Source organism: Pagrus pagrus (genome assembly GCF_965226575.1).
Source record: "Pagrus pagrus genome assembly, chromosome: 15".
NCBI lineage: Eukaryota > Metazoa > Chordata > Actinopteri > Spariformes > Sparidae > Pagrus > Pagrus pagrus.
Window position 1 is genome coordinate 13,264,877 of NC_140199.1, and position 26,932 is coordinate 13,291,808.

Consider the following 26,932-nt stretch of genomic DNA (forward strand, 5'->3'; position numbering starts at 1 on the left):
CTCTCTACAGAGCAGCAATAGAGGCACAGCAGCTGGGACAGGTTGGCTCTCCGCAGTGTCCTCAGGAAGTGGAGCCGCTGATTTACCAGAGAGGTTAGGTGCACCGTCCATGTGAGATCACAGTGTCATCCGCAAATGTAAAGATGAAAATTGTGCTGTGGGGTTGGTGTGCAGTCGGGGTGTAGAGAGAGTAGAGGAGAAGATGCAGCACATAACCCCGTGGATGCGCTACTTTAGCTCTGAGGTAACCTGCAATTTGCAAAATAACTACTAACTAAAGTTATGAATTAAATGTAGATTAAAAAGTTCAATATTTGCCTCTAAATTGTTCCGGAGTGGAAGAATAAAGTAGCAGAAAGTAAAATGCAAGTGCCTCTAGACTGCACTTGATTGTTGTATTTGAGTAAATCTACTTAGTTACATTCAATCACTGGTTTATTGTAAAGAGGGATCTGGATAAGAGGATAATGGCGGGGAATCAGATCCAGCACCTGCAGGGCGAGGGAGGATAATGGAGGACTGTGGCTGGGCGTGAGCCTGGAGGGATGCGTGGCTGGCAGGGATAGCATGCAGGCTTGGAGGTGGTTGGCAGCTGAGTGATGATCCTGGGACATGGAGAGACAAGTTAGTAACATGAAACACAGCGAGAATAATCTCTGAGACAAAAAACTAGATTGGCCTTGAACTGCAACTACGGCAGGGGTGAAATAACAATCTGACGAAGAGCGCTTGAGGAGCCGGAGGTAGATGTACTGAAGGGGACGAGCTGATGAGAGGCAGGTGTGCAGACTGGGAGGGGTGACGGGCTGATTTCAGGCAGGTGTGTGTGATGAGCAGAGAGAGAGCCAGGAAGAGGAAGGGCGACCACGCCCTCACTCAAACACAGACGAGACATAAACAAAGAGACGCAGACAGGGGAGCGCTGGGAACACAGGGAAACGCGAGGAAATCATCTGGGGGTACGAATATAGCATAGAATAAAGGTTTGACTACATTTCATGGTTTGAGTTATTAGCACCAGAGTGTGTCCTCATTATATAAGCTAGCTCGTCTTTTATCCTTTGCTTTTCTCAGGGCCCACGTCTAATTTTACAAACCGTTTTTCCGCCCGTTGAGGTTTAATTCAGTCTCAAAAGCAGTTCTAACCCTGAAAAATCTGCATTTATCATCCGACAAAGCTTCTGTTATTAAAAAATATGACTTGATTCCTTAGCTGAGAGACTTAACAAGATACTGAGGTAATTTGTTGGAAAGCTGCTCTTTTGCATAACAGAACAGTACGAATTGTATCTGCTGCAGGACTGGTTGAGTGACAGAAAGTTACAATAATGTATATTTAAAGGTGTCTATTTTTGGCCCAACTGTCCCTTCAGTTTTCTGTCACTTACATACTTAGACAGGCACAAATGCTTGCTACAGATAAAATAGCATTTATAATGTGGAGACAGGTGAGTGACAAGGCAGCTTGACATGTGATTGACAGGTCTGACAGCATGACAGGGGGAGGAGATGGGAGATTTTTACAAAGCTTGATGGATCAAGACAGGAGTCACGGCTTGACACTGGACTGATTTTTATTGTGCCTTGGCAGAAAATGGTTAAATTAACCTATGACTTCTTACTCTCAACATGTTCCACCCAAGCAAATTTGAAAAATAAACAAGGTTGCTACAAATCAAGTTTCCAAACGCTTGATTATCCCGTGTACATTTCCATGTCTTTGAACAGCCCCCTTTAGATCTTGTTTTCAAAGTCCTGTACATAAAATAAAAATGCTGTTCCTCCTCCGTGTCCCTGCTGTGCTACTAATAATATCTGAAGCAATTTTAATCAAAATGATCTCATTTCAAATTACATTTTGCTTGACGAGTCCTCTTAATTTCCAAATTGCTCATTGTGTATGAACAGATGGAAGAATGTGCAATCACGGCTGATAAAGCAGGGCCATTTAATATCGGAATAGAGCCTGTTAAATCACTCGCTATCATCACATCACTCTCTTTAAAGTGATTTACCACTGAGTGAGCCCATTACCTGATTTTCACCCAAATCACTGAGCATGCGATTGATTAAGCCTCTAAGAGTCATTTTGTTTGGGGACAATGCATTCGATAAGTTTCAAGGTGCCGAACATAGCGGTAAAAACAACCGGTGGTTAGTACCGCCCACCCTCACCCTCAGCATTCCCTTAGCTGCTACCTTATCCAAACAATCAAAGGTGCTTTCATCCTGTGAAATTATGAGCTTGTTTGCCTGCAATTAGTTTGGTGTGAACCAACTCTATTAGTGTGGTTCAGTGATTTCTCTTCTCTTGCCTCTCGACAGATCCCTTGATCCGTGTTGTGTGCATAATTACCCATCAATGATTAGCTTCTCGGCTGAAGTGGAGAACACCAGTAAGCCAGGAGCTGCGCACTTATCTGCATCAAAGACCCCTGAACGGATTCACGATAGACCACAGACTTTTGATCCAATTCTGTTCAGATGAACCCCATCTGGGAAGTCAGCTGTTTGGTATCTGTGACCTTGAAGAGTGTGGGTGATAATAGAGTGTTGCAGCAAAGAGTCCTAAAACCTGGAAGTGAGTTAGCGTTTTATTCCCTTCTGGATCTCTTGCCTCATAGTTGATGGGATTTGTGAATGGGTGTTTTGTTAAATGCCTGAAATAAGGTCTGTGGTTAACACAAGCTTGAGGTAACAGAGTATCAAACTTCATCATGTCGAACATGGCAGGCGGACTTTAGTTGCGAACTGTTAAAAACATATAAGTGGTGTTCCTTATGGAGGATCTTGCTGAAAGAAATGTTTAAGTATCATAAACTTGTTTGCCACAGAGTTTATTTTCTATAATTAATCAAAATCCAATTGAAAAACCCCCTGGGCCTTTTATCAAGGAGAACTAGGGTGATGCTAACTTCCGGCTTAGCCTACAGAAATACGTCATCCCTGCCGCTTTCATGACACAAGGGAAGAGAGAGCCTATATCATCAGCTATTTTCTTTATATTATTTGTGCCTTTGCGGATGGCAGCTGTGTCAAGTTTGGTCATCGTGAAGTCAAAAAGACGCAAGATTTGGTCGGTAACATGTTACCACTTTTCCTTTATTTTACTCCATTGAACTCTGTCAGTGTGTGTGTAGTTTAAGAAACGCGACCCTGACTCACTCTAGTTTTAATTAAAGCAGTCACATTTATTTTGTTTATATAAAATGTTAGAAAATAGTGAGGAATGCAGGTTCCTACAGCTCAAGGTGAAGCCATCAAGTGCTCGCTTTGTCCAAACAACACCTCGAAACCCAAGAACATTCAGTTTACTGTCATATTAGAGCAAAACAGTTGACAGGCTGGAAGCAGTTATTTCTTTGCATTTTTCTTTGTATTTAAATCATGTGAGCACTGGACGTCCTGGTAGCCTGTAGATTTAGGATCCATACCACTGACTCAGTATTGAACATCGTTAGACGTTGATATTTGGTTGGTTTCAAGTTATGGTATTAAGTTACCAAAATTCAACGTCTGTCATTCCAATGTCAAGAGTCCAACATCTTTCTGATGTGACATTGACGTCTGGTGCCAGCTGGGTCCCCTCCTTATGACTACTACTACTACTACTACTAATATTAATATAATTTACAGTAAAGCTAGTTTTAGATAGATTGATCCATCTTTAGATTGTTGTTTGCAGCCTTTCTTCACATTGATCTGTCTTCAGATCAGCATAAAGTAGCCCGGGGATACACTCAATTATTATTTTCCTTAATCCGATGATTACTTCTGCCAAAGAGGTTGTCCATTTGTGTTTGTTGGTTGGTTTGTCAGCAGGATTGCATAAAAACTGCTGAACACATTTCCACAAAACCTGGATTGAAGATGGGGCTCAGCCCAGAATATACCCCATTAACTTTTGGTGCAGATTCTTCTTTAACATTACGACATCGGGCATTTTTCAACATTTTCTTTTATTTCTCTGGTAAATTAGGCTTAGATCTTGATGAAAGAAAAAAACCCAGCCATGTTTAAGTGGCTGATATCTGTGAATGAGTACAATTCGATGTGGATCCTATCTATTAGTCTGCCACGACACGTTGGAGATGATGATACTGTCTGCATTGTTTTGTTGTACTCTCGGTTGGTTGAGCTTAAATTATAATTAAGCAGTAATGGGTGGTTTAAAATTGAGAGTGATACAGAGCTCTTTTGGGCCTTGGTGAAGGTATGCAGTCTATTCAGTCCCATTCCAGTCGTTCCATTAGTCATTTCATCTGACAGTAGTGACAAAAGGCCATCATAATTACCTAAAACCCAAGGTGCCATCCTCTGGTAGCCTGTTTTGTGCATCCAAGACCTCAAAATACGCAATCAAGGGAAAGAAAACAAATCTTCACAATCCGTAAAGAAGCTTAAACTATGTTTTCAATTTCTGTTCAGAAATGTGAACATCCAACTAACCAAAATGCTTGCCGGTTAATCTGGACCTCACATGAAGTCTCTCCACACAGCCGACATATCATGATTATCTCTCATCACTTTGTCCTGACATTTTTACAAGATGTAAGTTTGAGTCATTGCCTTGAGTTTGGGATAACAGTGTGTAAGGAGAGATGGGAGTGAAAGGCACGTTTGCATTAGTTATGCTGTATTTCTGAAAATTAATTTTTCTAGTCTTATCAGTGTAGAGACCCCCGGAGGTCTCCATGTCCCGAGACAGCTCAGATCAAATCCTCCCTGTTTCTGATTTCATAATTTATTCTTAACAAACACAGCAAGAGCTCCGGCAGCACAGGCTGCCCTCTCTCTCCCTCTCTGTCTCTGTGCTCTCTCCATCAGCTGGGTTTATTCTCAGCGGACTCTGATGCACAACATAACAAGGCCTTTCTCCCTTTTCCCCTCCTCTCTCTCTCTCTCTCTCTCTCTCTCTCCAGGTTCTCTCCTCTATCCCGTCTCCCCTCCTCTGCTCTGCACCTGCTCCTCCCCTCCTGCCTTATTATCCTCAGACTCAGAGCAGCGCTCCGTCCTCGCCAAGTGATGCTCCACGGCGGCGCACATCGGTGGGTTATCACCGCCCGCTGCAGGGGACACCGCTCCGGCTTGTTTTTCTCATCTGGAAACAGGCACTGAAGGGCGACAGAACATGGGAATTTAACGGGGCTTTTGAGAGAGTGAGCTGGAGGAGGGAAGGACGACGAAGAAGCACTTAAGTCCCATCCGAGAGAGGAGGAGGAGGAGGTGGAGGAGGAGGGGAACTCCGGGGAAACGGTCCCGCCGGGACGGGGGAACGCAGCGGAAGGTTTTGCGCTTGATATAGTTTGAAATGGACTCAAGAGGTCTGCTTTTGTTGTTTGTTTGTGAGGAGCAACATCACAGGATTTAAAGGAAAGGGGTTCCTGGAGTTGCGGTCGGTGCATTTGGTGTGTGTGATGGAGTGAGTGAGAGAGAGGGCGCACGGTAACTTCAGCCTCGCCATGAAATCAGTGTTTTTCAGCCGCTTCTTCATCCTGCTGCCCTGGGTCCTTATTGTCATCATCATGATCGATATCGACAGTAAAAGAACGATCCGGGCTCCAGCAGCCGCTCGGACCGGCAGGGCGCAGCGGGCGGCCCGGACCGGCGCGCCGGGGGTCGGTGGCACCCACAACCAGACCGCCCTGCCGGTCATCTACGCCATCACTCCGACTTACACCCGTCCGGTGCAGAAAGCGGAGCTGACCCGTCTGGCCCACGCCTTCCGCCAGGTGCCCCGCTTCCACTGGATCGTAGTGGAGGACTCGACGACGCGCACGGAGCTGGTGGCGCGCTTCCTGGCCAAGTGCGGCGTGCCGTACACACACCTGCATGTGTTCACTCCCCGCAGGTTCAAGCGCGCCGGGATGCCACGCGCCACGGAACAGAGGAATGTGGCTCTCGCGTGGCTCCGGCAGCACCGGAGCAGGCGGGACGCCGGGGTGGTTTTCTTCGCGGATGACGACAACACGTACAGCCTGGAGCTGTTTGAAGAGGTAGCCCTACATTTCATATATCACCTGTGTTATTACCGGATATCCCTCACTTTACAGCTGACCGAGGGGATATTCGTGGCGTGTGTCTAATCAGTATTTCTTAAACTTTTTTGTAAAATATCTTAATTTAAAGTGTTTTAATTTGAAAACCAAGAGGAAGCATGGGGTTTATTGTGATGCTTCATGGATTTATTGCTTAAAACAGTGATGATGGAAGAAGATCCTGATGAATCCTGATGAATCACACACAAGTCTTGCATTGAACAAATGGTAAAAATATAAAATTACAGAAGTATCATCAGCATTAAGGCTGGTTACAGCAACACAATGTACCATCTGAAAGCAGAAATAGCACATACATTAGTTTACAAATTTAAATTTAAACCTATAAGTAACTAAAACTGGCACTCAGTAGAGCGCATACCTCCGCATAGGCCCAAAAAGTCCCCTTTAATTCCACCACTATCAAACTCCATCACCCATAAATTGAACTCATCAGATAGGATCTGCACATTGTACTCACTCATGGATCCAGCCTGATCCATACACTATCACCTGAGAAATGAACAGAAAATGTCCTAAAACGCCCTATATTGCAATTTTAAAGAGATGATTTTAAGTGAGGCAGCTCACTGGCTTTATGAGTGTACATGTGCTACTGTACTGATGTGTTGCTGCTAGACTACATTTTAGGATCTACCATTGTCTTATAATTGGCACCTGGTGCCTTTTGGCAAAGGTTTTTGTTGACTCACTTTACAGTATCAGAAGCAGTCATTATGCTGAATGGCCCCTTTCTGAGTCCTGTTATTACATCATTAGATGACATTAGATAATTATTCATAATTGCAGCATTAACGAGTCAACAGAATTGAAATGTTGCAGTCGATGTACATGGCACTAACTGCTGTAGGTACTGTTGGGTTGCTTAATCCAACAGTATTGCTTCATATCTTCATGTGCTGATCACCTTTTTATGTGAAGAAGGTTAAATTGTTAAGTAACTATGAACTGTAGCTGTCAGATGAATTAAAAGTACCTGAAAATTGTATTTAACAGCACTTGATCAAATTCACTTAGATCCTTCCCCAATGGTGTCGGAGCCCTCTGCCAAACAGCCCTGATGAATCTTAAATGCATCCCTGCACACCCTGTTGCAAAGGATATTGTCCCATAGATTTAGTTACTGATGTCATGTCAGGAGATAATAGAGGTAAGAGCCATAGAAATTGACTATTTGGGTCCTTTTTTCCTACAGCATCTACACTATGAGGGTAAAAGGTCTATTTCCCCGTTTCTGAATACGTTTGTACCGTGCTGGAACGATTATGCTGCACAGGAGAAGCCATTGTTTAGCATTCCCCATACGAGATCACATCGAAATTCACCAGTTCTTCATGTTGATGGGATCCCACCGGAACGTTGCTAAAAAAAACTCTGGGGAGGCTCCAGACCTTGTTTCAAGACCCGCTCGTTCCACCCGAGATGCTGTTGTTAAACCAATGTATTCTAGTCGTGGAACTGGTAAAACTACATGACAGAAAGACAGATGAGAGAGATGGATGGTGGCCGAGGTTGTGCTGGTGCTCACTCGGGGTGTTTCGGTTCACCAGGGCTGCCACTTCTTTCCAATCTTTATCACAGCACCACCACTGTCCAGATTTCTTCTGATTCACTCACCCACACTGAATTAATGTGACAAGCAGGGTTGTGTGTGTGAGAGTTGTAAGATGGCGATGCTGGACTTTTTGAATCATTATAAGACATATTTTCATTTTTATGGTTTCAGTATTTCTAGTTTTATGATTTTATGCCCCTAAATCAGTATACTTATCTGGATGTAAAAGCCTCTGATGTAGCATGTAGACCAATTTGAGACACTCAGAGTCTTCTGATACATAAATACTGATAAAAAACATATCGACCGACAGTCGTCTGTAAATCTGAGTATGTCGACAGGCCAGATGCTATGCCAGCTATATCGACTTCTCATATCGGTAAACTGACACTCAAGTTTATGTCTGAGAGTATGTTTCCGTAAGCACATGTGCATACGTATATGGGTGTCTCTTTTCACATCACTGTTAAAGATCCGTCGTCCTCGATATTAGAGACACGCAGCTCTAAATGTCCAGGTAACAAAGAACGACGAGCCAACAGTAGCGGCAGACGCAACCAAACAACCCTCTCACTTTCACATGCACAAACACTCTGAATGAATGCTTCTCTGATTGCTGATTGCCTGCTCTGATTACTGCCATTCAGAGAAAGCTAAAATTGCTATCATTTGTTCCAATAATAAATTGTTCGGAATGCACAACATTTTTTATAACTTATCTGTTAACTCTGCGCTGAATAATGTAGTAAAAACCGAATGGAAAAAAATGATTTCAGTAGTTGGAAAATAAATTCAATTTCACAGGTTCTTCATTGAACGATTTACTGGCTGGCGAGCGCTGATGATGATCTCTGATCACGATGGACCCATTCAGAAATGTTGTGCTGTCCTCTACCTGAGCATTATAACGAATGAAAACGATGAAAAATGAATGTTTGCATTGCAACATGTTGATATGAAAAGGCTCTTTTCTTTTCCTTTTGAAAGCAATCTCAGCTTGCATCTAAAATCTGTTCTTCAAACAGCAGGGTAAACCGAAGACGAATTTACACTAAGTGTGTTTGACGCATTGTATTTGAGCTCTGCAGCTTTTCTTCTTTCCGTTTGGTCTGTTTGGACATGTGAGAGCGGAGCCTGATGACTGATGAGTCTAAGAGAAGTCTTGTTCACCAGAGAAGACAATGTAACCGCTGGAGAAATGCTCTAAATATATAGGTTTAAGGCTGCAATGGATGAATTTCCACTATTGATTGATCTGACAATTCTTGACAACAGCGGGAGGTGCTCCTTGTAAGTCTTAAATTTGCTTGTTTTCGTCAAGCCAAACAGTCCAAACCCAATATTAGTCAAAGGAGGAAGAAGAAAACAAAAAACAGTCAATGCTTATGTTTTACAAGCTGGAAATATTTCACAGTTTTGCTTATCAGTTACTTAAATTATTAATGGGATATCACAGTATTGGCAGCGTACATTTCTGTCCTTTACTAATTGATTAATCAATTATGTAAAGGGTTAAACAGAAAATGAACTGCAGTCTGGGTTGGTGCTCATACCCATCATGCTTAGCTAAAGTTACACACAAATGACCCAAAGGTCTGTCCAATCAATCCAAATGCAGCAAAGTAAATTATTCACATTGGTTCAGCCCGAAGAAATCCAGCTTTGATTTGAATCACATGCTGACTCTCGACGGCTTATCCATCTTTTGCGACCCTGAATGCAGCACTTGGGTAAAAAGCCTCTATATTGTGAGCCCAGTGTGCTAGCAGAGACTACCCTGACACGTATTCTCAGTGTTAGATTGTGTGCCTGTGGCTCATCGTATAGAGCGTGTTTGATTTGTTGATAGCACACTGTCTTCTCTCTGTCCTCCTGCCTATTTCATTACTTAGTTCCTCTGTGCAGGTAATGGCCTGTCATAGAGAGATAATAGGCTGTCATACGGCAGTAATAACCTGCAGAAACTGTCTGCAGGCTTTAGACTGATGGCAGTAACTGTGCTTATAGTGGGTGGCAGCTTCAGATTAAAAACCCTTATATCACTTCAGGAGGAAAAATGAACGAGTACACGTTTCTGCAACTAAAATATTATTTCAACGTGACCTTTTGGAATATTAATTCTCATTGTAACCTTTTGTGAGTTTTTCTTGCAATTCCAGCGATGATTTTGTAAAACTGGCATTCAAGGAAAGTCGGGATTTTTCAAACCCATCTTAATGCAATACTATCATATCTATAGAGTCACGGCAAAGCAATACCCTAGGGATGTATATCAGATCAGGCCAATCAATTATCGGCCCACTGATGGCTGAATTTATATTATTATCTATTTATCATTGTAGCCAATAACAAGAGGTGACAATGCGAGGCTAAATTGCTTTCATGGACTTTACAAACACAACATCTGCACATTCTGATAGATGTGGTGGTATCCAGCTTAAAAGTTGGTTTGCAATCTGTCAATAAAGAAGAAGAAGAAGAAGAGGAAGAAACAAACTTGTTGCTCTCATGAATTTACCTTTTTTACTGTTAGGTGTGCATAAACTACAGGTAATGAACTTCTTTTACAAATACAGAAAAATATGAATTATCCGTTATCTTACTGGCATCAACCATGAGAAGCAGGTCACTATCACTTATCAGAATTGGCTTTAAAAAATCCTTATTGTGCAACCCTAAACAAAAACAACAGTCCCTGTTACACATCCTGTTTTATGTCCCCTGCCCACCAAGTTATATGAAACCCTGACCAGTCATTAGAAAAAAAGCTAATACCGACATAAGAAGATTTTTGTAATTTGAACATCTGCCTATGGAGATTATGCTACACAAAGCGCAGTGAGGGGGAAAATAGACTTAAAGCATTACAGTACTGCAGGCACCGTGTGTTTGGTGGCACTCTGAACCCAGAACACAATACCCAATACTGTAGGTACTGGTTTAAAAAATTGCTACACATGCTCTGCATCATGGGATTAAAACCGAAGCTGATGCGTTTAAAATGGATGATTGAAAAACGTGGCTTAAACACTTACTGTGTAGTCAAACAACAACAACAAAATGCTGCCAATGTGGATGGCCCAGAAGCCAAATCAAGCGTGTCTTCATCCTGGTAGGTGTGTTTGTAGGTTTGTTGCTGGTGTTGTGTCCTGGTGACAAATGTAAATCCACCCACCATGGCTCAGATAGGGTCAGGGTCAGTATAGAGAGGAGGAATGATTACAACATGAGTAATGTACAGTATTAGACCAATTAGACCTAGAAACCGTGATGTCAGTGCTATGAAAAAGCAGGAAAAGACCTGGTTGTATTAATAAGTAGGCAGGTCGTGTAACTTACTGGTCTAGTAAGGTGGAGCACATATCAGCAGGGGGAGCAGGCTCAACACCGGAGCTCTCCGTCATGTGAACGCCTGTTCGCTCACTCTTGTTTTACCTCGGTTTCTATCACTCTCCCTCTTCACCTTCTTTGCCTCCTCTGTCAGTGTGGTTCTTTTTCTTTTGCACACTTAATTCAGTTGTTCCACCGTTACCTGGAGGAAAGTGACCGGGGGAAAACAAATGCCTCTCCCTGTTTTGGTTGCGCAATTGCAGACGCGCTTCCTTGGCGCTGTAATTTCGTCTTTTGTTGTTCCGTGAAAAATCCAGCCTGGTGGTAGACCGAACAGCATGGTGGAAGTGAGATTGGTGTCATTTCCTGTGCAGCCATTACTCTGTGCATTCAGTACTTATGTCAGAATGATATGTAGAAGCTGAAAAAGTCAATTTCTTGGACAGTAAATGTACCACAGTTATCCTTCCAGAAATGTTTCCTTGCATGATTCTGCTCCTTAGCCCTCACTGACTCAGCAGACCAGAGATAATTTTAACAAGGAGCAGATCTAGAATACAGTACAGGAGAATTAACTCAAACTGATATAATATATTTAGACATTGAGCAAAGGTGATAATCACAGCTTTTGGGAGGTTAAATCCATGTTGATTTAAATAGGAAAAAGAATGTTTCTCAATATTTAGATTTAAACCAATTTTATCAGTCTAGTTTTTACTGTAGAGCTGAAGGTACGTCATTTTTGACCCGCAGTTGCCCAATTAACAAATGATGAACCCCAGCTGGGACAAAATCTGCCTCATGCTCGACTCTGAGCTGTTGATTACATGAAGGTATCTGCCCAGGCAGTTTTTGCTCCAAACCACCGCAGAGTAATGAGCAAAGTGTGTCCCCCTCCCCCCTAATGAAAAAAACATCGGTACATAGCAAATGTTTAACAGGCCTTCCTTCTCTCTGGCAGCAGAGTGAGAGCGAGAAGTCAGGTGGAACGGCATTTAGCATTAAGACTAGAGTTAAAGGGTGTATTTTCTGATTCTCGCACATTAGTCAGGTCTCACTTTGGCATGGTTTATTATGCACGCGACACGTTCCAGCTGAGTCGACTCCTAGTAGTCAATAGGGTGTCAGAAAACGCAAGGCTGCTCATTGAATGCCACCCATGCAATTACACCTTGATTGCTCACACACAGAGAGACAGATGCACACACACACACACACACACACACACACACACACACACACACACACACACACACACTGCTTCCTGTTGCTTCCTGATGGTGATTTCTTGATTTTCCCTCAAGATTCAGTGTGCCACCCTCATGGGGGCTCCCTCACTTTGGACCACATTAACTTGGTGTTTATAAAAGTTTGAATCTCTCAGATTTCTTTTTATATCACCTCTCAATCAAATACAGTTTTTGGAAGGCTTACCCCGGCTGTAGTTTCTTCTAGTAATGTATTCTCGTGAGGACAGTGAAACAACACTTACACCCAGAATGAGGGGATTGTAATAGGGTTATGAATTCCCTAAGCCACAGTGAATGAGGCTCTGTTGATGACTTTTGGGTTGTTTTAGTGAAATATCTCAATAGCACAGTGGAAGGAGTTTTCTTGTGGGAGAAATGAACAGGGAACAATATTTGACTTTGGCAGTCCATTAACCAAAAATACAGACTCATTTCTGAGATCTGGGAGTCTCCCCACATCACTAAACTGACGTCAAGACAGCTAGACCCCATTAATATACAAGCTAACCATCTCTGGGGATTGTTTGAGATGCATTCGAACCAAAAAAGGTTGAAAAGGTGTAAATGTACCTGTCTCTCAAAGACACATACGCAGTCTGTACTCATGCTCATAGTGTATCTACAGTACATCAGCATGGAGTCTGTGAATATAGCCACTGTCTGATGTTCTTAAAGGTCCCATATTATGTTCATTTTCATGATCATTGTTTTTCTAATTTTGGGTGTCCACTAGAAAATCTTTATATGATTTACTGTCAAAACCACGTACAATTTTTCTAATATTGTCTGTGCTGCAGCTCCTCTTTTCACCCTCTGTCTGAACGCTCCCTTTAAGGCTCTTTAAGGCCACCCTCCCGAAAAGTCCCGTCTGCTCCGATTAATTAGATCTCACAGACCTGAACAGGCACTGCCCACTGATCAGCTCTGTCTGTGTTTTTGCAACCACAGCTGTGCGGGGGGCGTGGCTGAGGGCGTGACATTGTGTAGGTGTGACATCACAACCTTTCTGAAGTCCTGACAGCTCATTTGAAGGCAAAGTTCGTCCTTTTGGGTTTTTTTGCCCCTGCCCCCCAAACATCCTGAGTCTACCACTGATTACCAACATTTTATATTTATTACACTCATTGGCTTTACCTCCAAATAAAGGGCTTTACGATTCAACTCTGATCATCTAGCTTCATGTTTCTTGTGTTTTATCATAACCAATAGAAATTATAGTTAAAACTACAAAAGTAAGATCCAAAATGTAATAAAACCCGAGTTATCCAATAAAACTACTGCTGACCCCAACTATGTCTGGCTCAGTCAGTTTTACAATGGAGGAGCCCAATCAAACTTGGCTGCGAAACCAGCAATCAGGAAAATTAAGCTGTGCCTTTTCCTCCTTCTTCATTCCTGAAAAGCTGACTCTGGGGATGGAAGCTTTTTCAGCTGACGGCAGCATGGCAGGGCTGTTTGATTCAGCTGCAGCAGCCTGTCAGCGAGGCAAGACTTTCGTCAGACCTTTTTTGAATAATTGAACTCCCCCGGCCCTGAGAGCTGCGCAGCAGTCACGGCGACTATTTTAGGGAGCAGGTACTTAGGCAAATGCTCTGTGCTGAAGTGTGACTCTGGGACACCTTCCTCGAATGGTGCCACAGCAGATCTAGCGTTGCTTTTTTTTTTTAGTTCTAAATTTGGTGTGATGGCTTTTCAGATTGTGTATTTGTGATGGAAATCCGTTGCTGTGCTGAAATGCAACTGAACTGGAGAGCTCAGAAACTCTAAGAATAATTTGTTCCATTTGATTTTTTTGATAATTCATCTTTGAAATTAAATTGGATTTTAATTATACTTTCATACTGCTAATATTCCCTTCTCTCATATGTTATTCATCTTACTGGGCAGTCAGTCGGTGTCGGGGAATTAGCTAAATTACTTTCTATTTTTTGAGGAAATGGTCCAAAGACACGTAAGCAAACATTAAGGATATATTTGATCAAGAGTCCGAGCGGCAGACTCCAGGCCTGCAGAGAATCGCGGGGCGATGGGGGGTGGCACAAAGAGAAACTGCTGGGATAACGGAGCCAGAGCGAAATGGGAAATTCAATTTCCTCAAACCCCTATGAGCAATTATCATAATTACATAGTGTAGTGGGAGAAGCGGGGATGGGGGGGTTGTAATGTCAGGGTAGCGAAGCATAAAGGAGATGAACCTTGGCGAGAGAAATTGTCCGTGGTGGGGTTGGTGGGAGGATAAGGACGGGGGAGACAGGAAGGTGACGGAAAGGTTGAAGGCTTTAAAGGGCCAGTTATAACGTAAGACGATGTTATGCACCAGCTTGCTGCATATTTTCCCAGCCTTTTTTGACTACCCCCTCCCTGTACTCACTACTCCCTCATCAAACCCCCTTTTGTCTTGTTTCACCCCTGTGTGTAACAGCGAGTGGCATACATTTATGTTGAACAGAAGCTGTGTCTCTAAAACCCGTGTTTATAGCTTCTCATGTCTACAGACGAGCTTCTATGATATCTCAGACATTTTCAAAAATGATAACGAAACTACACTAACCCTTTCCTGTGAACTTGTGTGGGCAGGAACCACTGATGAGATCTTCTTTCCTTTAGGACCAGCACAGTATGTGGGCTAGTGGTTCTCATGGGTTTGTTGTAGACACAGTGGTGAAGCTTTCTAATCCCTAAACTTTTCGGTTGATGAAGTTTGTCTACTATTTCAACATAATAATTAAAGGATGAGTTAACCAAAAAATGAAAATACAGTCATTATCTAGTCACTCCCATCTTTATGGAAAGTCGGTTAAAGCTTCACAGATAAAACAGCACTGCAGAATTCTCCCAACAGCTAAAGTAGCTGGTCATGTCACAGTTTCTGGGATTTTTTCCATAATAGTGAAATGTTGTGGAACTGATTATGAACCAGTCTGATTAGTCATTATACATTAATTATGTCAGCAATGCGTCAGGGTCTGTCATCAGTCTGATCTCTGCTGAGAGCTTGCCACCCACTCACAACCTCGAAGGAACTCTTTATTTCACAGTCATCCTTTGGCTATGGTTTAACCGTCTTCCTGTCGCTACTGCTACTTAGATTGTACAACGTTTTCTATAGTGTGTCCTAAATTAGCCTCGAGAGTAAACAATGTAGTAAGGCCTTCCAGTTTCTTAGGTTAAGTAACTATAACTAATCCAGAGAGGTGTTGATTCAACTGTGTGATCATTTCAGATGATTTAGCTCACAGTGCTGTTGAATTGTAATGGTTATAAGAGAGGTGTTAGGGCTAAGAACTAGCAGTACTCTGACCAAATGAAAAACTACCAACTCTTTTGAAGCTGTCTTTACACAGTGTATCACCTTTCGGTAGGGAGGTCGTATTCACTGGGTTCATATCGTATCATATTGATATGTTAAAACACTAAGTTATCAACAAACTAACAGATCAAGGCCACGGTAGATCAGCAAATCCCATGTTCTGTGAGCTAAAATTGCTGTTTTTATCTATGTAGTTTGGTGGATTTGAAGAGAGCACAGATGGATATCACTGATATCATTGATTAATCTCTCACATATAGTATGTCTGTGCAGGGAGGATTGAAGGCTACGCATCCCAAGTCCCTTATGTCACATTGTCCAAAATTTGGCGTCTTTTGTTATAAAAGACGGGGTGACGACAAACATGAACATTCAACAGGTCAACACACATTGTCACGAGTTGATACAAGTGCAGAAAGATTGACTTTGTTCCAAAAAAGTGTCTTCCTCGCTGTGTAATATTTGCAATCATCGCATGAACCCCTCCTCGTGTGTAAAGTCCTTAATACATAACCAAAAAGGTAAAAATGACAAGTTATGATTTTATGGAGTACCCAGTTCTTTAACTCAGCATCTACAGCCACAGTACATTGTGGGTATCCAGACACAGTTTGTGAACACAGGTTTTAGTTTCCTTACAGGCAGAGCAGCAGTAGACATGAGAACTGCTACTCTCATCTCAGTCTTGGCAACATATAAAAATACATACACAATGTTAAGGTTGCCAGAAGTATCAGTACCTCTTTATACCATGCAAAATCCAGATTGGACAATATCAGATGTTCCGAAGCTATAAAAAAAATCTACTGAAAGATCTATAATCAGATTTTCAACCCAAATCTGCACAGATGTTAAAGGGATATTTCGGGTCTTTTGATGTGAGCATTGTTACACTGTGAACGGTACCAGCAGTGAGACGTCTTTAAGACACCTGAAAGAAGGCCCACCGAAAGAGCCGCCGTCAGACAGCAAAAGTGCAGTGCACAGCAGGCACAGCTGCGCCTGATCGTAGTAGTACACACGTTGTTCGGTTCAGGGAATGTAGTGCCAATGGAAGAGGCTGTGTGACGGTATGTAAAGGGGCAAAAATGCTCTACATTTAGTGACACTTTAACGGATATATATATTTCTTTTGGTGGACCTTCTTTTTACTGGCTGAAATATGTCTTGCTGCTGGTACCGTTTACAGCAGTACACTGCTCTGCTTCCTGCCGGTGCTGTGCGCTGCTTCTCCACACAGGGTGAGAGCTGACGGTCATGCACTGCAGGTAACACACTGACTAGAGATCAGCGAGTACATCATGCAACCCAACATCAAAAGACCTGAACTATCCCTTTAACATTATTACAACTTGACTTTTCTGTGCCAGCACTGTGTGCAGGTTGATCTTTAAAAAAAACAAACACATTTTTTAATTATTATTATATAAATATTGATATCGTATTATTTTTTTTGCAGTGGTATTGAAAGATGTGTCGAGTTTGCACACAGGCAGCTAGTTCCCCTGCTGGAAAGAAACACTGTGACATTACAGCATCTCTGCACGTTTGTGGATATTGTCACAGAAATCACTCCGTTTCATACTCCACACACACACGCACACACACACTTAATAAGCATGCACCCCCATCTCTTTCATCTTTTTCCACATAAACCCATAAAGCATTCAACCTGTGCACGTATCATGCACCATTGCATCACGGTTTCATAGCCCGTCCCCAGACTCTCTAATTTGATTCATTCATTTTCTCCCAGCTCATTTCTTCCCTCCCTTTCTCCGATTGCCTCTGCCATGCATATTAATAACACACAGATAAAAATACGCTTGATTAAAATCACACCCGGCCCAGCCACCCGAACACTCGTCCCAGTGCGTCAACAACACAATGACGGCTCTTTCTCCGGGGCAGGAGGCAGGAAACGAGAACATCCATAATGGATTTCATATACCTCATCATTAAGAGTCTCTTTGTGTGTACACACAATTCACTTCTCACCTATTTGTTTGCAGGGGAGGGAGTCAGAGTTGATTACCCGACTGAGCCTCAGTGCTCCCAGACAGAGTGTCCTGGCTGTGAGTCAGATGAAATGTGATTCCTCTCAGCACTGTATTTTTCACCCCAGCTTTTCTTTTGTTTACTTGTAAATAGCATGCGTTTACTGACTGAGCTGCCAGCGCTGTAATTTGTCAGGACTTGGAGGTTGTCGTGCACCCAGCTGCATCTGAAATGATTTTTCATGTGCGGCAAAGATGAATTATTTGTTATCTCAGTGCAGCGTCTGCCCTCTGGTGAAGATATCCATATTGATAATGAGACAGGAGCTTTTGTAACGCATGACAGTGTCCGCTTGTGGCTCCTTCTATACAGCCCACTGATGTACAGTACAGAACAAAGGGCTAAAGATTCAGCAGGGAGTGAAGTGAGTGTGCTGAGTGAGAGCAGAGAGCGTGTGTTGTTTTACGGTCTTATTAGGGGAGGCAGAAGACTGTTAGTTAGTTATATTTCCCTGGAAACATTCTACAAAATATTTTTCTTGTATGAATTTTGTTCCATTTCACTCTCCATAGGTGTATGAAATTGCAGACTTTTGGACTTGAGTCACATGACGAAACTCGATAAAGACTTGACTTTGACGTCCAGGACTCGTCACATACATTCTAGCCTCGTTAGGACTTAAAAGTCCACCTTAAATGTCCAGTTTGTAAGAAAGTTGTCTCATTTCCAACTTGTCAATTACATCTTCTTTGGGATTGTAGGTCGGGTCGGCCCCCATCCCAAAGCATCAGTGTTTGACGAGTTGGAAACGAGACAACTTTCTTACAAACTGGACCTTTAAGAACAGAAATGAATATTATTTTTAGCAGCTTTATAGGTCATTCTGTCGGTCCACAAACAATCCCCCACCCTTTTGGTGACCACACCTTTTGTGTGTGTCTGTGTCTTGATGACTTTGTCACTGTCTTATTCATGGAGGACACCAGGAGATAGTTTTGGCATCCAGGTAATTCAGTATCAGTGCTTGTCTTGGCACCACCTGGAAGTTGGTTGACATGTTCTCTGATCCAAACCATATGTTTTCCATTCTTATCTTATTTCTGTCTATTCTGTATATACTATACAACATCTATCATCGCTCCACTGTTCATCTTCCTGCCTTTTCTTTACCCATTTAAAGCGTTTTGTGGGGTTGGAGTATTCCTAACCTCATTTTGGCACGTCATAGCAGGATAAATACAAAATTATTTGACATGAAAATCGGGGAAAAACCCATCAGTCTGGAATGATTGTCAAAAAAAGCTTTTATGTGTAACATTTGGAAATAGAAGAAAGTAGTAAAAAGTACTTCACATTCCAGGATATGAACATAATGTGCTTTTCAGTTTTGCCTTTAGAGAAAACTCCATTCAACCAGAAGCTTAGGGAAGGCACATTGGGATCTCTACACAGTGTTAAAATGTGAACAAATTGTATTGGTATCCAATGAGGAAAATATTTGCCTAACGTGAACAAAACTAAGACGACTCTCTTCAGATTTAAAATGTGTAGCAGCTTCAGAGACAATGAAAAGAAGACTGAATGTGTGGACCATCAGAATCTTTACACCCTGAGGAGAGATGCTTTCTCGCCTCGACGAATGAAGCTCGACCAGAAAGAAAATACAATATCGCTAGAAAATCCCACTGTGAGCTCACACAGAAACCTTTACTCTTTCTCCTTCCCTAGTTGAGTCCCTGTGGGGAGCTGCAGAGCTGGCTCTTGATGATGAACCTGATCATAAGGATGAACTCTGTGGTTTCTGAGAGACTTGTTTGTGTTCTCAAATATGAGCTAGATTACTGTGGCCTGTTGGAGTGACATGTAGTACTCATAGCTTCTTTAAGACCTGGATCCTACTCTGTTGGGACTGAGAACAGGTGTAAAAGCCAGCTGTGTTCACACTATTACTGTTCTTTGGGTAAAATTGTTACAACAACCCAGTTGCCAGGATAAATGTAGGCAGTGTATGTTTCTGCAAACAATTAATATGTTGAAACTTCACGCCTTCATGTTGCTTCTTTAGGTTCAGTTTTCAATTTGATGACAATGCTCTGCTCGTGGTCTGGTTCGGTGTAGGCTCAGAAACCACTTCACTTAATATTAGGAAAAGATCATGTTCTGGCTAACTGGTTCTGTTGCCACAAACACGGCTGGAAATTGTCCCGAGGTGAAGGTGAAGGTGATATGACAGGTATGACATGTAAAAAAATTTAATGTATCCGTGTCTTCATTTTGTGTTTTTCCTTTTGAATCCCTTCCTTCAGGCAACTTTTTGTTTCAATCTGTGTTGAACACACTGTATTGATTTCAAAGAGCTGTGTCTTGGCCTACAAAGATAGGGTGTGTGCTCTCCTTCCCACTGTAACAACTATTTGTATGTTGTTTAAAAAATATGGATTTTTACTCAACTTCTAATGAAAAATAAGCACTAAAAAGCATGCACACACACACACACACAAACAAACACACACACACACACGTCCCAAAATAGCAGCCTTTCTGCACGGAGGATTACATTCGAGGTTGCGTTGACTCTCTCTACGACTCCATATTCTCCTAAGATCATTGCAGTGTTTTTCTTCTCAGATAAAGGTATAAAATGTCCCAACAATGAGTCCTCATTGTTTGAAATTGGTTTTGTTAGCAGTAAAAAACACGAGTTGATAGTAAAATCAATGACTAAGAGAGCTCCTGGTTTACTCCTGAACTGGTGCTAAATAAAACCTGAGCAGCAGCCAGAAACAGAAGAACCAACTCACTGGTTAGCTTTCAGGCATTAAAGGAACGATCGTGCAGCTGCAGTCACAGCTGCCAACTCAGGGTACTACTCACAGTAGCTCATAATTCCTACTTAGAGCAGCAAAAGTCTGGAAGGTAAATTCAATAAATCTTCATCTCCCGATGTGAAATCTAATGGCTGTTTATCTTTCTGTTTTCCCTTTCTGTTTATCTATCTGTTTATCTGTTTACCGGGATCAGCTTTCACATTTCTCACTTTTGCTGCTGCTGGCCATTTGTTTGATCTCACAAATTCCTACTATTAATTTGTCTTGTCAGTTACATTGTGGAGGAAACATGATTGCTGCCCAGATTATGTTCAGTGGAAATTATTTTTTTCGTCCCAGTGAATGAAGTGTAATGTCTTTTTTTTAACATCATGTTATGGAAAGATTGCCCTTGTTAATGAAGTAAATACATCATGTGCTTGAAGTCTCTTTGGACAATATTCAAACAAGACTTCAATATTTCTCTTACCTGAAGCACAAGCGGATGTTAATATTGCCAGCGCGGATATTGTTGGAAAACAACATCAGTGAGCATTTTGCAGATAAATATCATTATCAACATCTTGCAACTTGGCAGATTAGTTAATTAAAAATGTTTCCTCAATGTGCTGCTAAAAATAGCTTTATGTTTCTTCCAAAATGTGCCTGCTTTTGCAAACTGGAAGAATATAAATGTGATTTCTGTGAGACAAAGTCGTCTGAAGATATTCACTCTGTTCTTCTCACAAATCAGTCACTTACACCCTCTGAAACTTCAAACCGTCCTCAGCAAAAACCCTGTAGCTGCCTGTAGCGTCCGCTCTTACATACCAACTCAACCTAGAACATTCTCAACTATCAACTTCATTTACTGGTTGAGACAAGTTAGGAAATGTAGCTTCCTTTCTCACATTCATTATTCTGTATGGCCTCAGAAGGGTTGTCTGGATGCAAAGCTGTTTATTGGATAGCTTCAAGGTCTGAGGTCTATTTGTCATTATACAACGCAGGGCTGGATACTGAAATGAAAATGTGTACATGTGGTTCCTTCATGCTGCAAAAACATAGAATATATATACAGTAATTTATATACATATATACATAAACGTAAAACGCAGATCCACCGCTCCTGGTCCTGCATGGTATCGGCTCAGAACATGGTCTGCTGCATACAGCACCTTGATTCGGGATGTTGTGGTGAAGCCAGGTCTCTGCAAAGATGTGAGAACAGCAGTGTCTGATCCCATTTCGTACATTTCATTTGGACTGGGACAAGAAGCAGCCTTGTCCCAGTCCAAGCTGGGATCTGTTTCCTCTCCTCCTGTTGGTCTGGTTGGATGGTTGAAAGATGCCTTGGGTAGTGATTGTCTCAAAGTCTGCTGCTCTTAATCAAAAACCTGCACTTTTTATCCAGTGCTGATGTATTTCTGTAATAGGTAATATGTGTTTACAGCAATAAAGCTGAACAAATAACATTTACAGCAAAAATGAAGCAGAATTTAAAGGAGCAACTGGCCACTGCGCCCACATGTGCCTCATCACATAATACACTTCAGCGTGTAGTGGTAGAAATCTGATCAGGTTCACTTTTGGTGTATATTTACATGGTGATCAGACAAATAAGACAAGGGAGAGTCAGAGTTTGCTTTTGCAGCTTACTAGCTGAGCCTGGCCCACTTTAATTTAATCTACCAGTCACAACTGAGTCAGATTTTCGTGTGTGTACACATACTTTGCCAAAAAAAGGTGATTGTGATGTCTCTTGAATACGGTGTGTAATTTATTTGTACCATTAGCTAGCCTTGGCTTGCTAACTGACGGCTGAACTTCACTGCCACATTCTGGTCTGACCAAGCCTCGATGCAATATTGCGCTGTTGGACTGAGTCTATTAAATTATCCATGGCTACATTAAAGTTGCCCTTTAATGCGATGCAACGCACTCCTATTAACTTTAATTGGTGCCTAATGCAAATTTAAAAAAAAAAAAAAAAAATCGTGCTGTTGTGAGGATCCACAGACAGATTATAATTATATGCATATATCTACAGTGGCAGGGTCACAGAGTTGAAATTTCTTGGCATCTGGCTGTATCAGAATCGTATATTAGATATTTTATAGTCAACCTGGAACTCGATGTGGCTTCTGAAAGCAGCTTTACTCGAAGATGTGAAAGGAGGATAGTGGAAGCAATTGTCCTCATGTGTGTCATTTATAGAAATGCTGCTGCTTCCACTTTCATCATTCAGCTCTTAGGTTCATTACTGGAGATAATTACAATACTCGTCACAGCATGCAGACATAATAACCATTGTGCTCATTTATATAAAAAGCTCTTGTCTGGAAACGGCTGAACTTAACCTTGTTCAGGAACCTCATTCCAGACTGAAGACTGCTGTTGTGGCAACCTGATCGTCAGAATAAATGTTGGCACTGAAGGTTTCTGTAAACCACGCATATGTTGTTGTGCTTATGGTCTGGTTTGGGTTAGGCACAAAAAATACTTGTTTAGGGTTCGGAAAAGATGGTTTTTGGCTTACCCGGCTCTCTTGCCACAAACACGGCTGGAAAATGTTCCAGCATCTCCTAAAAAATATCCAAAAATCCAGTGGTTTCGTGCTTACAAATGTTGAAATGCAGTCTTGAACAGTGGTTTCTGACTCGGCATCCATAACTGGTCATACCTGACTGTAACTGCTTTAACCGAGCTCCCCTTCTCTTTTCTTTTCTCTTCTCCCTGTGTCGGTTTTTGTCACATTATTTGATGTATTTTTCATCGTCCCTGCCAGGCAGGTAGTTGCTGTAAAAACAGCATGTACTGTGTGCTCAAGCAACCTAAATACAGTTAAGACTACAAGTTTGTGCTACAAACTTTTCTTGTGCCAGCAGTAATCTGCAGATGGTGGCATGAAAACCAGCATGTACTAAAGCAGTCGCCACCGGGCAGAATAATGTACCATCTGTCGAAACACTGTCACCCCACAGCTTTGTTTGGCTCCCAGCAAGCATTGTGACATTGAGTTGTTGTTGAAAAGACAACCTGCACTGATGTTGAAAATGAAAAACAGAGACGACATCTGTATTGAGCTGCCACTTGCATCAGGAGTCCAGTCCAGTATCATTCTGATATCCGATTAAAACTGTCTCCAAAGCTGGTTTAATATAACTTTTTTTTTTTTTAATAACATATTTCATATTAGAACATCGCGTTGTTGAAAGGTTGGGCTTGATTAAACTGACACCGAACTTGCACGTCCTCTGATCATCTGTCAAATACTTGCTCTGTATGCCGGGGCAAAGATTAACTTGTCATTTAAATGTGATTTTTAACCTCAGACGCTCTAACATGAAGATTTGAGAGGTACTGAGTGTGAGTCTAATGACACTGCCACCCTAGATAGACAGACTCAGTGTGGCGCCTGGCCACAGTCCAGTCATAATGGATAAATGAAAGCTATAAAAACAACAAGTAGGGTAAGCAGCAGTATAATGTGCTGTTGATATAGCCTGGTGCTGGCAGCCCGCAGCTCTCAGCTCTCTCATTTAACGCAGTCTGAAGAAGCTCAACAGGCATTTGTCTGGGTGTCATTTTTAACTAAGCTGTGCAATGGATTATTGACATCTTACTCCTTCAGTCAGACATCTGCCTGAACCCTTCCTGCATCTAATTGGTCGAATGAACTACTCAGCGAGCCGTCAGTCGTCTTTGCTTCTGATTTTTTGGACTATGAATGATTTGGTCTGAACCAACAAAATCACGTCCACACCCACAGGTCCCATACTTTGCTCAATTTCAGGTTTATACTTCTGTCTTCTAGAAAATGTTTACATGCGTTGATGTTCAAAACATTGTTTTTCTCATGCTGTCTCTAACTGCAGCACCTCTATTCGCCCTCTGTCTAAACGTGTCATTTAAGCTTCCGTCTCTTTAAGACACCTATCTCCATCAGATAAATGGCAAATGGCGGTGAGATAAAAGCAGGAGACAGGAGACATCACCAAAGCTGAGGACAACATATTGAAAAAATCCTGTCTACATAAACGCGATTGATGACAACTGATCACCTGTGAGGGTCTTGAAGGGTTGTCCCATTTCACAGGGGGAGATTTCAACCACTGCACCATGTCACTCTGTTCTGAGGAGCAAGGAGGCACTCCAAAGCGAGAAAATGGAAATGGGATTGAGCCTTAAAGCGGGACAGTGTAAAAAGCTTCAGAACGCATGAATTCAAGAGAATATTTATAAATTGACGGTCCCGAACTGTGAATTAAACACATTATTACTTTTTTGACCTTCTCTCATGTACAAACATGGTCCAGTGTGAAAATTCATTAGGTTGTTAAATTGTGCCGTTGTGGACTAAAACTGAAATCCCTCTGCTCTTTATGAGCGTTTATGGGTTTTTTATGCAGATGTTTATAAGGCAATAATTTCATCTACTGTAGGAGACTTGACCTTCTAGAGGATGTAAACAAACAGTCATGTTTTTTCTTCACTGCAGAGAAACTTCAGAGAGCTGCAGCTGCTTGTCAAAACTCTTTTAATGTGCTTTGAAAAGTGCCAAAGGCCAAAGACAACAAAGACAGATATTTCTGAGTGTGTTTATGCCCGAAATAATGTATGTCTTTCACCATGTTGTGGTGCAGATCTTGTTAAAGGCAGGCCAAGCAGAAACAGCTCAAAATGTTATAGAGCTGGGTCCCCTGCGCGCACAGGTAGCCTCTCTGAATATCTTTGCACAGCGATGGACCCTGTTTCCATTCTAACTCTCTAATAATGTGCGAAACTGCACTAAGCTTGCTCTGAGGTGCAGCATTCAAACCAGGGGATCATTAGCAGTCAAAATAGGACTTAACCACTAAGCCAAAATAACGATCGTACTCCAGGAATGATCTGGGAACGACCGACGCGCACAGTCAGCCTCCCTTTCTTCTTCCTCACATTTTCTTTTCATCTGTTTCTTTTTTTTTTATAAAGCAGAGGAGTCTTTGAAAAATGACCTGAGAGAGAAAGGCAGACAGCAGCAAAAGAGAAACGACGGGCGAAAGGTTTTAGCGTCACGCAGGCAAACTCAAGGGGCCACGGTATTAACGGGGAAACGGCTTCAAAGCTGCTGACGTCACTCGGGGGCCCTGATGGAGAGTTTGTTGGGGTGCAGGACGAAAGAGATGGAAAGGAGGAGAGAAAAGGAAAGGGGGGAAGAGATGCTCACCACTTCTCTGGAGGTGCAGGATCCAAAGATAAAGTCACCGCGCCTCATGAAGATGAATAATTACAGTTATCATCTGTGACAGTTTGATATTAATAAATATCCCTTTCCTGTTCTTTGTCTCTCTGCTTTAAAACAAAGGGGATTCAGTCAGCTCATCAAAGCTTTTACATTTAACTCTGAGTAGCTCTTTGCTCCGGCACACAGGAGGTGACGTTTTTTTATATACTGACAGTTTGTCTATGCTGAAGAAATGTGATATTTTTCATGATATGTAGTCAACATCATGAAGGGGTGTGTTGAACATAACAGTCAACATCTGGAAATGTTTTAATCTCTGTGTTTGTATTTCATATCAACTTGACTGACATCCCTACTTTTGTCAGTTAGACCAAACCATGTGAGATACAGGTGTGAAACTTGGTCGAGCACTGAGGACTGAGTACTCATGTAGAAATCACTACTGAGTAGTCACGGCACATAATGGGAACATGTTGACATGTATCGTGGCTGGTCTCTATTTTAGACATATTACTCACCTAAACCAGTCTGGTGACCAGGTGTTTTGGGAAATGAAGTCATGTGGAGAAATAAAGAAAATAGTAATTTTGCAGCCTGTCAAGAGTTTTTAAGAGACACAAGTTGTCTTTCATGGACCTTTAGTCTGACATCAAATTCCCCAGCCCATGAAAATGACCATGTAGGTCGACCCATATTTACGGTTGTTGTTAGGTGCGGTCGAGTGGTCGTAGTAATTTTTACAGCAGCAAAGGAGGAAGTCAGGTGAAATAGTATGAAGAGTCACATGTCTGTTAAGGGAGGAGGTCTGGGATGGAGGGGGACTCAAAAATCAACTATCTTTCTTCAGAATAGCTCTAAGAGTTTCCCTTCATTAGTCCTACATAGTGTTGCTTTATTTGTCCACCTTAATGCACACACTCTGGCTCGCCTCTCCTTTCTGTTTTCTCTCTACCAGCGACGTTATTTGCTTTCTTCTGTCAGCAGTCCGTTTTATAAAGGAGACCAAATAACACACCACACGTTTAGGATTGTTCCACCAGTGACTCTGTTGTCATAACGGCATGTGAGCCGCATGTGGGCGACGCTTATTGTTAATTATCTAGCCGATCGAAACCCAGTGTGCACCCAACGACAATGCAATAACCAGGTCCACTTGGTGCACCTGTACAAAACAACCGCACAAGTAGTCCTACATTAAAAAGGAGAGGACGCAACACAATCAGTGTGTTTACAGGAAGGATGTAATAACAGAGTGCGTCTCTCTCTTCCTCTCCGGAGCTTGCGTGATTGACAGTAGATGGGAGGGGAAGAGCGAGGGCTGATTGTCACCAAGTTAATAGATTGCGAAAGGCGTCGTTCTCGTGGATGGATTAAAAAATAAAAGTAAGTATGG

The 26,932-nt window shown here is 42.1% G+C and overlaps 1 protein-coding gene across 1 annotated transcript in view; it reads left to right on the forward strand.

Annotated features, from left to right (window-relative positions):
- Positions 1 to 4,827: 4,827 nt before the first annotated feature.
- Positions 4,828 to 26,932, forward strand: part of b3gat2 (beta-1,3-glucuronyltransferase 2 (glucuronosyltransferase S)) — a 48,023-nt gene continuing 25,918 nt past the window's right edge. Inside the window, exon 1 of the mRNA XM_084375333.1 lies at positions 4,828 to 5,996. Within this exon, the coding sequence (XP_084231459.1) occupies positions 5,463 to 5,996 (534 nt within the window). The 5' untranslated portion in view covers positions 4,828 to 5,462. The remainder of the gene's footprint in view (positions 5,997 to 26,932) is intronic.